Source organism: Lepidothrix coronata, unplaced genomic scaffold (assembly GCF_001604755.1).
Source record: "Lepidothrix coronata isolate B3197 unplaced genomic scaffold, Lepidothrix_coronata-1.0 Scaffold40, whole genome shotgun sequence".
Taxonomy (NCBI): domain Eukaryota; kingdom Metazoa; phylum Chordata; class Aves; order Passeriformes; family Pipridae; genus Lepidothrix; species Lepidothrix coronata.
In genome coordinates this window covers 1,446,637-1,457,907 of record NW_016690220.1, presented here as the reverse complement: position 1 = coordinate 1,457,907, position 11,271 = coordinate 1,446,637, and the positions used below count along the sequence as shown (strand labels likewise).

Below are 11,271 nucleotides of genomic sequence, written 5' to 3'. Positions count from 1 at the left end.
AAACAACAGGTTAACCTTAGGGTGCATGTCGATAGATTAAATCAGCTATTTCATGCTGTTCTGAGACACAATTACATGCACTATTACACAATTACACACACTAAACAGTGCTTCATACCACTCACTTCATACAATTTCATTTCTGATTTTCAACATGCTACTGGGAGAAACACCATGAAATCTGTTATCCAGCCTGTATTACCCTACAGGTTACTGTTTTTAAGCAGGTAAATGTTATCTGACTAGAAAGTAAAGAAAGAAACTGAAAAGACTGGAAGTAACTGACACATTTTTCTATGAGAAGATGGTCTACAAACTTCAAATGGTCATAACTGTAATCTTACATTGAGTTTTAAAACTCAATTATTATCTATCAGACTTATTTGAGTAGGGAGAACCCCGAACACAGACATAAAGTATTTAGCAAATAAACCAATAGCAAAATGAGTAAAATAAACAAAGTCTGAACACACAGTGACTACATAAGCAACCCCTGTCAAGGGGTATCTTTCACTGAGCAACAAAATGTACTTCTCAATCATCAACATTCTATACATATTTGAAGTTTATATCCCACACAATGTAAATCTTAATGATATCAAGTGCACAAAGTCGTCCTTACACTGCATCTGAATTACTACTTAATTCATCCAAGCCTGTAGCAGTAGGAATACATAAGCTGCTCTGCCAAAGGCACACAGGAATAAAGGAGCACCACTAATCAGAACAGAGTCACATGAAAATAAATAGTGGGGATTTCCTGTGTGTTCAGTGTGTTTTTTAAACATGCAGATGACATTGAACCCCTAGAGAATAACCAGCTCTCCAATACAGACACATGTACCTCATTTCCTTCAGTCCCAAAGATAACCTGCTGAAACCCTGCACTTCTCCTCCATACACCTGCACCTTCTCAGCCCACCATGCAGTTTAAATAAATAAATGGATTCAGGCACCTCTAAAGATTTGGTACTGTGCATTTGCAGAACATCTTTCACAAGGCTGCATATTACACCGCAAGCCTAATTTGACTCCCTATCCACAGGATACACTGTCTGTACCTCTTTATGCAAGAAAGCTCACAACAAGATACAGGAAAACAAGTACCAAGTGCCACAAAAAGAGCAAAAAGTTTGGGTTTAGTTTTCTTTCCAGAGCCTATGATGCTTGATCTGAGCTTTAAAGAGAAAAATGTCATATCCCACTCTCATCCAGACACTCCACAACTCCCTTTTGCTAATACTGCTTTTGAAGACATACATTTTATAGCATCCTGTACTACAGAGAAATGATCTTTCCTGAGGCCAAACCAATTTGCCTATTCAACATATTTACTGTTTTGGATGTTGAATACAGATAATAAATAACTGAAGCATCAGTATAATTATGCAAAATATGAAATATAGAACTTTTTTTTTCTAGAAATTCTTAGCTAGTATGAATTAACCTGTTCTCAGGTGGATTATGTATTTTTTCATAGTAAGGACCTCATATTTTAAACAAAATTTAAAAAAACACCAACCACTCACCACTATCAGGCTAAGCTTTCACATTACATCATGCAGTAGTGATCCCAGCCATTTTTAAAAACAACTTCAGCTGAAGCACTTTCCTGAGGCAAACACAACCCCACTACAGGCCATTTTCATCTTGAAGCCTACTAAATAGGACAGAGATCATAACAATTGGTTGCTATGGAAAAAAACCTACAGAAAAATACATGGAAAGCTGTAAGCAAGAAAGTTGCTCCCAAGACACGGCTCAGAAAATGTTACTTCTAATGTGCAAGTGATTTGTAAAACCAACTCACTTTTACTTTTAATTCTTCCACTAAAAGCCTGACCATGCAGCTACCCACAGCAGCTTCCAAAAAAAACCCCAAGAAACACTCCCAGTGTTCCAAAGCCTTAAAACTGAAAACCAATGTATTGCAACACAAATAGATGGGAAAATCTATCTACTGACCTGCTTGTACTGAGCTTGAGTGCAAACTCAGTACAAGCAACTTGATGTAGAATTCAAGTTGATGGTGAATGACCACTAAACTCATTGGTCATTCAATATCAAAAGGGAAACCAAAGGATTCACAAGGAAACTTATCAAAATTGTTAAAGGTGCTTTGACAGTTTGCATCACACATCTTTTTTTTAAAAATCTACCTAATGGTAGCCCCCTTCTGTTTTTTTCTCAGTTTGGTTTCACTCATTTTTTAAATTGAGCTTTAGTAGACCAAATAACACAGAAAGTAGTTGCCCTTCCTATCTGCACAGATTTGCTCTAGAACACTATTGCTGCTCACTGTCTTTTTCTTTTCTTTGCCTTGTCTCCTCTCTGGGTTCAGAATGGAGAAAGCAAGACAACCTCACTACTTTGTTTATTGTATAGGTTTTGGCTTTTAAAGTGACAAGCACATATGAAAACACATAACTTCAAAAGAAGGATTACTCATGGAACTATCATTAACTAGACTATCGCCAACCCTTACCCAAATGTTCTGTTTCTGCAGCCAGCAGAAGTCCTTAAAGAGCTCCAAAAGTAAATGCTAATGGATTTGTGAAAAAAAACAAAACAAAACAAAACAAAACAAGAAACAGCCCTGAGTGTCTTGAGATTCCTCAACCCAGTAAGAACAAGAGGCCATGAAGTATCACTCTACAAGAAGCAAAAGTTCCCACTCAGGGTAGGACTTAGCGTGCACTCATCAGGTGAAATACACCTTCCACCTTTGTTACCCAAGTATTAGGCTGCAAAGTTTGTTTGGGAAACTGACCTGAATGACTAGAAATGCCCAAAAAGTAAAAACTTAGGCTCTCTTTAGAGCTTAAGGGACAACACCAGATATTTGACCATAATCTTGGAATATTATCTTGTAAAAACAATTATATACAAGGTATCGGAATGCTATTTGCTTTGCAAGCTTAGCTAAAGTTGTCTTATCTGCAGCTTTTTAATAGAGACACCTGAGATTATGCAACCATACAGCATATCAGTTATACTGTATTTTCAAATGGGTGCAGAGGATCACAATATAGCTACTAATAAAGAAAACCCCAAAATTTTAATTAAAAGAGAACAAAAACATGCACACAGATGCCTAAGTTTTCAACTTCAAAGACTGCAACTTTGCAGTCTTCAAAGACCACTTAAAGTAAGCCTAGGCAATTACAAAATGTAACTTGTACCTACCTTTTTCAAACCAGTATAAATTTAAAAAGTACTTCTCCAGGTTTACACAATAAATAAAATGTGTCAACCCAGCCATCAATTCAGCATGTTTTCCCACGCACACCAGGATACTGATAGTTTATTAATAATTCACAGACTGAAAGATTATATAAACAGAAGAACTCTACAGACCCTGTGCCTGCCACCACACATTAATCCAACTTACACTTTGAGCCCCGGTGAGTCCTCAGTGTAGAATCGCCACATCCCACCAGTACCTGTGGACGTGGCACGGCCTGCACTCCTTGTCCCACAGCTGGCATTCTTCCTTTAAGGGACAACAGAATGAAACAAAGACTGAACAAAACATATTAGCAGCCTGCCAGCTTCTAGCACCAGGCATCCCAAAGAGAACTCTCCAGAAGCAAGACACTTCACAAATCATTTAGGTTGGAAGTGACCTCTGAGATCATCCAGCCCAACCTATGACTAAACACCACCATGTCAACTAGACCATGGCACTGAGTGCCACATCCTGTCTATCCTTAAACACCTCCAAGGACGGTGACTCCACCACCTCCCTGGGCAGCCCATTCCAACGTCTAATAGCCCTGTGAAGAAATTCTTCCTAATGTCCAACCTAAACTTTCCCTGGTGCAACTTAGGACTATGCCTTCTCATCCTGTCGCTCATGGCATGGAAGAACAGGCCGATCCCCACGTGGCTACAACCTCCTTTCAGGTAGGTGTAGAGAGCGATGTCATCCCTGAGCCTCCTTTTCTCCAGGCTAAACAACCCCAGGTCCCTCAGCTGCTCCTCATAGGACTTGTGCTCCAGACCCTTCACCAGCTCCGTTGCCCACCTCTGGACTTGCATCAGTCTGTGCTACCACGTAAGCAGAGGGCACCAGCCCGAGCAGCCAGGAAAGCAGAGGGCACGACGGAGGGCAGAGCTGCCCCCACTACGGAGACGCGGCGGGCACCCACCTCTGCCGGACGGTGGATCCCGCGGCGCGGGGAGCCACTGCCTTGCTGGGGGAGCGGCCGGAGGAGCCGACGCTGGTGGCGCTGGGGTTGGGCCCGGGCTGCGGAGAGAGGAAAGAACCGGGAGAGGGTGAGAGGCGGCAGGCACAGCCAGGGGAGCAGGAGCGCCCCAGCCGCCCCCCGCCTCGGGCAGCCCCTCACCATGGCTGCGGCGCTGGCTCGGGGTCGGCGCGGTCTCACACACGCTCCGCTACGGCAGATCTGGCCACGTCCCTGCCCGCTTCAGGCTCCGCCCCCGCGCCGCGCATCCCGGCACCGCGCGGCTTCCCAGGATAATGCCTGAGCAGCACCGGACCCTTATCCCTCTCCCCCTCTCTCAGCTGCAGCTTCCCGAGCGCGCTGCCCCCGCGCCACGGCTCGGCTGCGCCCGCTGTCCCGCAGCGGCCGGACCGGAGCGAGACCGAGCGGAGCGACGGGCCAGGCAGCGCCGCGGGCGCCCGGCGGGCGGGGCGGGCGCGAAGGCCCGGCAGGAAGGCTGACGTGTCCCGCCGGGACTGCCGGGCTGCGCATGCGATCCCATCCGCCCGGCAGCGCCATGGAGGAAGAGGAGGCGGGCGGGGAAGGCCCGTCCGTGCTGTTCCTGCACCCGGACCTGGGCCTGGGCGGCGCGGAGCGGCTGGTGGTGGACGCGGCGCTGGCGCTGCGGGCGCGGGGCTGCCGGGTGCAGATTTGGACGGCGCACTACGACCCCGGGCGCTGCTTCGCGGAGACGCGGGGGCTGGCGGTGCGCAGCGCGGGCGGCTGGGTGCCGCGCTCCCTGTGCGGCCGCGGGCACGCCCTGTGCGCCGCCCTGCGCATGGCCTGCCTGGCGCTGTACGTGCTGCTGCTCAGCGGGGAGAGCTGCGACGCCTTCGTCTGCGACCAGGTGCGGGCACGGGCGCGGGCACGGGCGCGCCGCCGCCGCAGGCCCGGCAGATTGTTCACAGTGTCATAGAATTCTTAGCGTTGGAGGGGACCTCTGGAGATCACCGTGTCCAACACCCCTGCCCAGGCAGGGTCACCTAGAGCAGGCGACCCACAGGAATGAGTCCAGATGGGTTGGTGAATGCCCCCCAGAGAGGGAGACTCCATGAGCTCCCTGGGCAGCCTGTTCCAGTGCTCTGCCACTCTCAGCGTAGAGAATTTCTTCCTCGTCCTGAGGTGGAACTTTTTGTGTTTTGATTTGTGGCTATTGCTCCTCATCCTGTCGCTGGGCACCTCTGAAAAGAGCCTGGCACTGTCCTCTTGGCATCTGCCCTGGAGATATTTATATGCATTAATGAGATCGGCACTCAGTCTCTCCTTGTAAGACAGATGCTCCAGACCTCTGGAGCATCAAATCCCTACAAAATCGTATTCGTTACGTGGTGTGCAACAAGCCAATAATTAGACACGAGAGAGAGAGAAAGACATTGATTGTTTATTTCAGAGTTGTGCAAGGCTGGCTGCTTAGTGGTGTTCCACAAATCAAGATCATCCCACTGGGCTTTCCTCACCATTATTTATACAGAGATTCAGTTAGTCACTTTCCAAGTGCAGCCTCTCAGTTATGATTGGTTTGTAATTTCCAGAGAAGGACAGCGAAGCTGGTGAAGGGTCTGGAGCACAAGTCCTGTGAGGAGCAGCTGAGGGAGCTGGGCGTGTTTAGCCTGGAGAAAAAGAGGCACAGGGGTGATCTTATCACTCTCTACACCTACCTGAAAGGAGGTTGTAGCCAGCTGGGCATCAGCCTGTTCTCACAGGCAGCAAGCGACAGGATGAGAAGGCATAGTCCTAAGCTGCACCAGGGGAGGTTTGAGTTGGACATTACGAAGAATTTCTTCCCAGAAAGGGTGATTAGACATTGGAATGGACTGCCTGGAGAGGTAACTGGAGGTGTTTAAGGAAAGACAGGATGTGGCACTCAGTACCATGGTCTAGTTGACATGGTGGTATTCAGTCATAGGTTGGAGTCGATGATCTCAGAGGTCTTTTCCAGCCTAATTGATTCTGTGATTCCATACAAGTTACATAACCCCAGCTAACTTCTACATATGCTCAGGGAAAGGATCTTCACCTGGGTAGGGATCTTTTTGTCTTGTAGGCATGATTTTTAGTATTATAATGAACATAATAGTTCAGCGATAAGACCTTGAGAATTTTGCCACGTTAGCAATGACATAAACATAACAATGACAATGACATAGACATACATGAACATCCTGATTTACTACAGCTTTAAGGCTTGTTAGTTCCGGGATGTCCTTGCGTAAGGGATGCTAGCTGCTATCTGTTCTATTCTCCTGCAACATCTTGATTTACTACATCCATAAAGCTTGTTCGTTCCGGGATGTCTTTGCGCTAAGGGATGCTGGCTTCTGCCTGTTACTCTGATTAGGTCTCCATTCTTTCTGATTAGCCTTGAGAGTATACAAAGACTGTACATCAAAGAATGTCCTCACCTAAGATAATCTTGACATATTCCACATTTTGCAACACTCTTGCATTCTAGGGCAGCTGAAGGGAGGATGCTGCTGCAGCTTGGGCTCCATTCCCATCTCCTGTGGTAGTGGCAGGGAAGAAGTTCATGGAGAAGTCCTGAGGCTTGGTGGGGCCTGGGTGGGGAGCAGGGTTCCTTGTCTTTGTGAGAAAGGAGATCTAGGGCCTCAACAAGAGGTCCTGGGTGAGAGAGTGCTTGTGGAAGAGAGGGGGAGAAGGCACTTGGCTTGCAAAGGACTGACCCTCAGGGTGTGGCTTTGAAATCACGTGTACGCTCCGGTGGCACTAACACAAATAATTAACATCTCCTCTTGTCCTGTCTCTTCTGGTTGCATTAGGTGTCTGCTTGCATTCCCATACTTAGACTGGCCAGAACCCGTAAGAAGGTTTTGTTTTACTGTCACTTTCCTGACCAGCTTCTGACCAAGAGAGAATCTTTCCTGAAGCGTCTCTACAGATGGCCACTCGACTGGCTGGAAGAGTACACGACTGGCATGGCAGACTGTATTGTTGTGAACAGCAAGTTTACTGCCAGCGTGTTCAAAGACACATTTAAGTCCCTGTCTCACATAAACCCAGATGTCCTCTACCCATCACTCAACATCAATAGCTTTGAAACAATCGTTCCTGCAGACATAGTTGACCTGATACCGAAAAAGAAAAAGTTCTTGTTTCTTTCCATTAATAGGTATGAGAGAAAAAAGAATCTAGCATTGGCTCTTGAAGCTTTGCATGAACTTCGAGGAAGACTTGATTCTCATGAGTGGAATGAAGTTCACCTGGTTATGGCAGGTGGTTATGATAAACGAGTTCTGGAAAATGTGGAGCACTACGAAGAGCTGAGGAGACTTGCAGCCAAGCTTGGTGTTAATGAGCATGTGACTTTTCTGAGATCATTCTCAGATGAACAGAAAGTCTCCCTTTTTAGTAACTGTGTGTGTGTGCTTTATACACCAAGCAATGAACATTTTGGTATTGTCCCTTTGGAGGCAATGTATATGAGATGTCCAGTTATAGCAGTTAATTCAGGTGGTCCTTTAGAATCAATCTTGCATAGTGTTACAGGATTTTTGTGTGATCCTCAACCAACCCAATTCGCTGAAGCAATGGAAAAAATTGTGAGAGATCCTATCTTAAAGGACGCAATGGGAGCAGCTGGGAGAGTGAGAGTTATGGAAAAATTTTCCTCAGAAGCTTTCTCAGAACAGCTGTACCAATACATTTGCAAATTAACAGAATAAAATTATATTCCTATATTTTACAACTTTGTATCTCTCATTTGTGTAGACGACCAGTATTCATTGTGACTATGATGAAGAACCAGGGATGTCTGAATTTCCTCATTGTGCTGCTTATGCTGCCTTATGTCACTTGACACGAAGAATGAGCAAAACATGTCGCACTGTCTCATTAGAAGGTTAAAATTTTCATGTGGTACATTGATCTGCCATTGCAGGAGTTCTTTTGTGTACTGTGCCTTGGAAAAATGCATTGTTAAATGACAGTAACTTACCAGGAAATTACTGCATGTTTTACTTTATTACTATATGGTATGGTGTGGCTGACTCAATTTCCAAAATGTAGATCTGTACAGATAAGACAGGCACAGCTTTATGTATTTAAAATGTTCATCAGTAATTCCTAAAGAGTTGTCTTAGCCGACTTAAGGAGAGAATTGCACAGTCCAACCAGCTGCGCGTTTTAAAAAATGAACACTGTTAGAGATATGAATGGTATGGCTTTAAAATGATTAACCTTTTACTGTACTTGTGAAATTGCATCATGTAGTTACACTGGGTGTCATAAAAAAGCATCCAAGTGTGTGAGCAGAAGGAAGTTGAGACTAGAGTAACAGCAAGGATATCAGACTACCTCAGGCAAAAACGTTAGTGCTGATATTCTGTTTCTTCGATATCTGCAGTGCTTAAAGATGTAGTTTTACTTTGAGAGTTTCTGGTTTGTAGAGACTGAAATGATATCCCCTATATTTAACATTTCATTTTTAACAGCAGCACACTCTTAAAAAGGTCCTAATCTGGAACGGGCAATAAAGACATTTTATTTTGCCTTATTTAGTGGTAACTTGAGGCTCTCCTAATGCAGTGAGTGCACATGTGACAGTAATGTGTTTGGTTTTTTTCCTCCCAAGTGTAATAGCTGGTCTGGGGGAAGGAATATCTTCATTTATTTTTTTTTTCCATCTGCCTCTCTTCTAGAACATCTTTATTAGTTGGTTGTTCTGTTTGTTTATGACATACTTACATAATCCGCACAGTTGAATTTTAAGTTTGAAAATAGATTGAGTAACTGCAGTTCCCTTATTCTTTGAAATCCAGTGTTATCTATAAAATACAATTTGTATCTGAAATGAAATACAATTTGCAATCTGCAATTTCTATTTAAGGTAGTTTTGGGCATTTCTGCATTTAGTACTTCAGAACAGAGAGACCATTCTTTCTGTTACTTAGGACTGCCATCCAGGTCTTAGTATAATTCTAAGGCCTTTATTTGAAGTAAAACAAACAAAAATCCACAAACAAAGTTTGTCCTTTTCTTTAATCAGGAAGTTGGGATACTATAATTCTTATTCGTTATGGAGTGGGAGCAGGTGGCATCACAGGCCCTATTTCCAGTGTTTCTGTTTATGTCAGAACTGGCAAGCCTGAATTCTGTCATCTTTCTTGCTTGTTCCTGCATTTCTTCTCCTTCCTCAACCCTTAAAAGTTTTCCTAAATCTTTGTGCAACTTTTTCAGGATGGGTGTAGCAATGGGTGACTGAAGGACCTGGAGAGACAGTGTGAAGATAATCTGTGGTCAGATGAATGCCCTCAAGGCACGTTTGGTCTGGGTTTTAAGCTCCAGTGAGAAGGTGCAAGATCGCTGGGGCGATGTTTGTGTTACATTGTTCTCTCCTGATTACACTGGAGTTAACCTAGAGCCTAAGCTAACATGCCAGTACACCTCACCAGCATAGCTGCAAGGGGTAGCTCCATTTCTACTCCGGCCTTGGCCTCCGGCCCTTTCCTGAGCTGTGCTGCTGGCAGGCATGTGGCTAACGCTGTACCCTGCAGCTTCTGTTCACTGGATTTCATGGATTGCACTTAGACTTGACCTGCCATCTCACATTTACCTGGTGATCCCTGGGACTGTCAACAGCTGCTACTGTCACCAGACTGCCCTATTTGGGTGCTGTGCCCTGGTTGGTGAGATCACTGTCCTGTGATGTGATCTCCTCCAGCTTTTCACTGTCATCCCTTGCAGAGCAGCCCCAGTCTTGCTGCTTTGTGGCAGGTAGCACGGGCTGCCTCAAGTCCTAGGCTGACTATGATGGAGCCTGACCTTCAGGCTCCCCATCGTCTGCAGGTTAACCTCAGATTCCTGCAGTATGTAGAGGTATGACACAGCACTGCAGGCTGCTTCAAGATCTCTTGCTCCCCGTCTTGAGAAACCTCAGTAAGAGATGTCCCTGCCCATGGCAGAAGGGTTGGACTAAATGATCTTTAAATGTCCATTCCAACCAAAGCATTCTATGGTTCTGTGGTTACTGAGTGGTCGCAGAACCATTCAATGGGGAGTGTGCAATTGTACTGGGATTTATTTGTTAGATGTGGCTAATCGTTACAGCCTATCAGGGTGCTGTATATGCTAAGGGACATTAGGTACTCAGCAGCAGCAATCTCCCAGAGCAACCTGTGAGTGGATTGTGACCATGCAGAAGACAATGGCCCTGTGGTCCAAAAAGAGATGACTTACTGCTTCGAAGCAGTTTTTGGAGGGACCACAACTGTGCAGTGACCTGGCACACTGAAATGCTGGAGCTCCATCAGGGAGAGTAGCTGGCCACTAAATACATAAATCAGTTGACTCTGGAAAATAGGTCTGAAGAGCAAGCCCCTTAGGGCCCTTTAAGGTCTCTGTCTGTCTGTCTGTCTGTCTGTCTGTGACCCTCAAAATTAAACGGCTAGGACTGGCCTACCCTAGAGCTTGGGCAGTCTACCAGGCTGCCCTGTCACTGGAGAAGCACCTGTCTCTGCCAGGAAGAGCATAGGTAGACCTTTGGAAGATCTCCGTCATGTTTTGCTCTACCTTCCATACTGTCCACAGAAGAGGGGGATATGGACACAGGCACCACCCACCTCACTCAGCCCAAGAATGAGAACACAGATGGGGAAAATGCAGTTGCTTTATTGTGGTGGAAATGGCAACTGTGTTGTCAGTTGCATCAACAGACTGCCTGCTTTGACAGTCACTTGGTGCAGGCACATATGAGGCAGCTGCTGGGGCTGGCAGACTTCTAGGTTGGAAACCAAAGTTAGTGACAGTTAATGGACAATTAAATTATGGAGAGAGGGAAGTCTATCAGACAAGGTGAGGAGAGCAGCAGCTGATCCCTCAGTTGTATTCTGAGGATAGGTCAGCACCACTGTTGGTTCTGCTGCTGCCTCAAGAGTGTGCTACCACTCCTCAGAGGCAACTTTGATTTTCAGGTGCTGTTTATCTTGGATGTCATAATTCCTATTTGTGGGAGTGATCTGCCCAGAGGAAAAAAAACATAGGGTCATGACTCCTGCTTTGGATCAGATTCTAGGAGAGTATGACCCTATGA

At 45.6% G+C, this 11,271-nt stretch overlaps 2 protein-coding genes across 2 annotated transcripts in view; one reads left to right on the top strand and one right to left on the bottom strand.

The window, feature by feature from the left end:
* SEC61B (Sec61 translocon beta subunit) overlaps positions 1 to 4,491 on the bottom strand; it is a 5,408-nt gene extending 917 nt beyond the window's left edge. Inside the window, exons 1-3 of the mRNA XM_017813299.1 lie at positions 4,350 to 4,491; positions 4,152 to 4,249; positions 3,392 to 3,493 (exon numbers count right to left, since the gene is read on the bottom strand). Of these exons, the coding sequence (XP_017668788.1) occupies positions 3,392 to 3,493; positions 4,152 to 4,249; positions 4,350 to 4,352 (203 nt within the window). The 5' untranslated portion in view covers positions 4,353 to 4,491. The remainder of the gene's footprint in view (positions 1 to 3,391; positions 3,494 to 4,151; positions 4,250 to 4,349) is intronic.
* A 174-nt stretch (positions 4,492 to 4,665) lies between these two features.
* Positions 4,666 to 7,926, top strand: ALG2 (ALG2, alpha-1,3/1,6-mannosyltransferase). The gene is made up of 2 exons (XM_017813297.1): positions 4,666 to 5,073; positions 7,004 to 7,926. The coding sequence occupies exons 1-2, from the start codon at positions 4,717 to 4,719 to the stop codon at positions 7,904 to 7,906; spliced, it is 1,260 nt and encodes a 419-aa protein (XP_017668786.1). The 5' UTR covers positions 4,666 to 4,716; the 3' UTR covers positions 7,907 to 7,926.
* Positions 7,927 to 11,271: the final 3,345 nt, after the last annotated feature.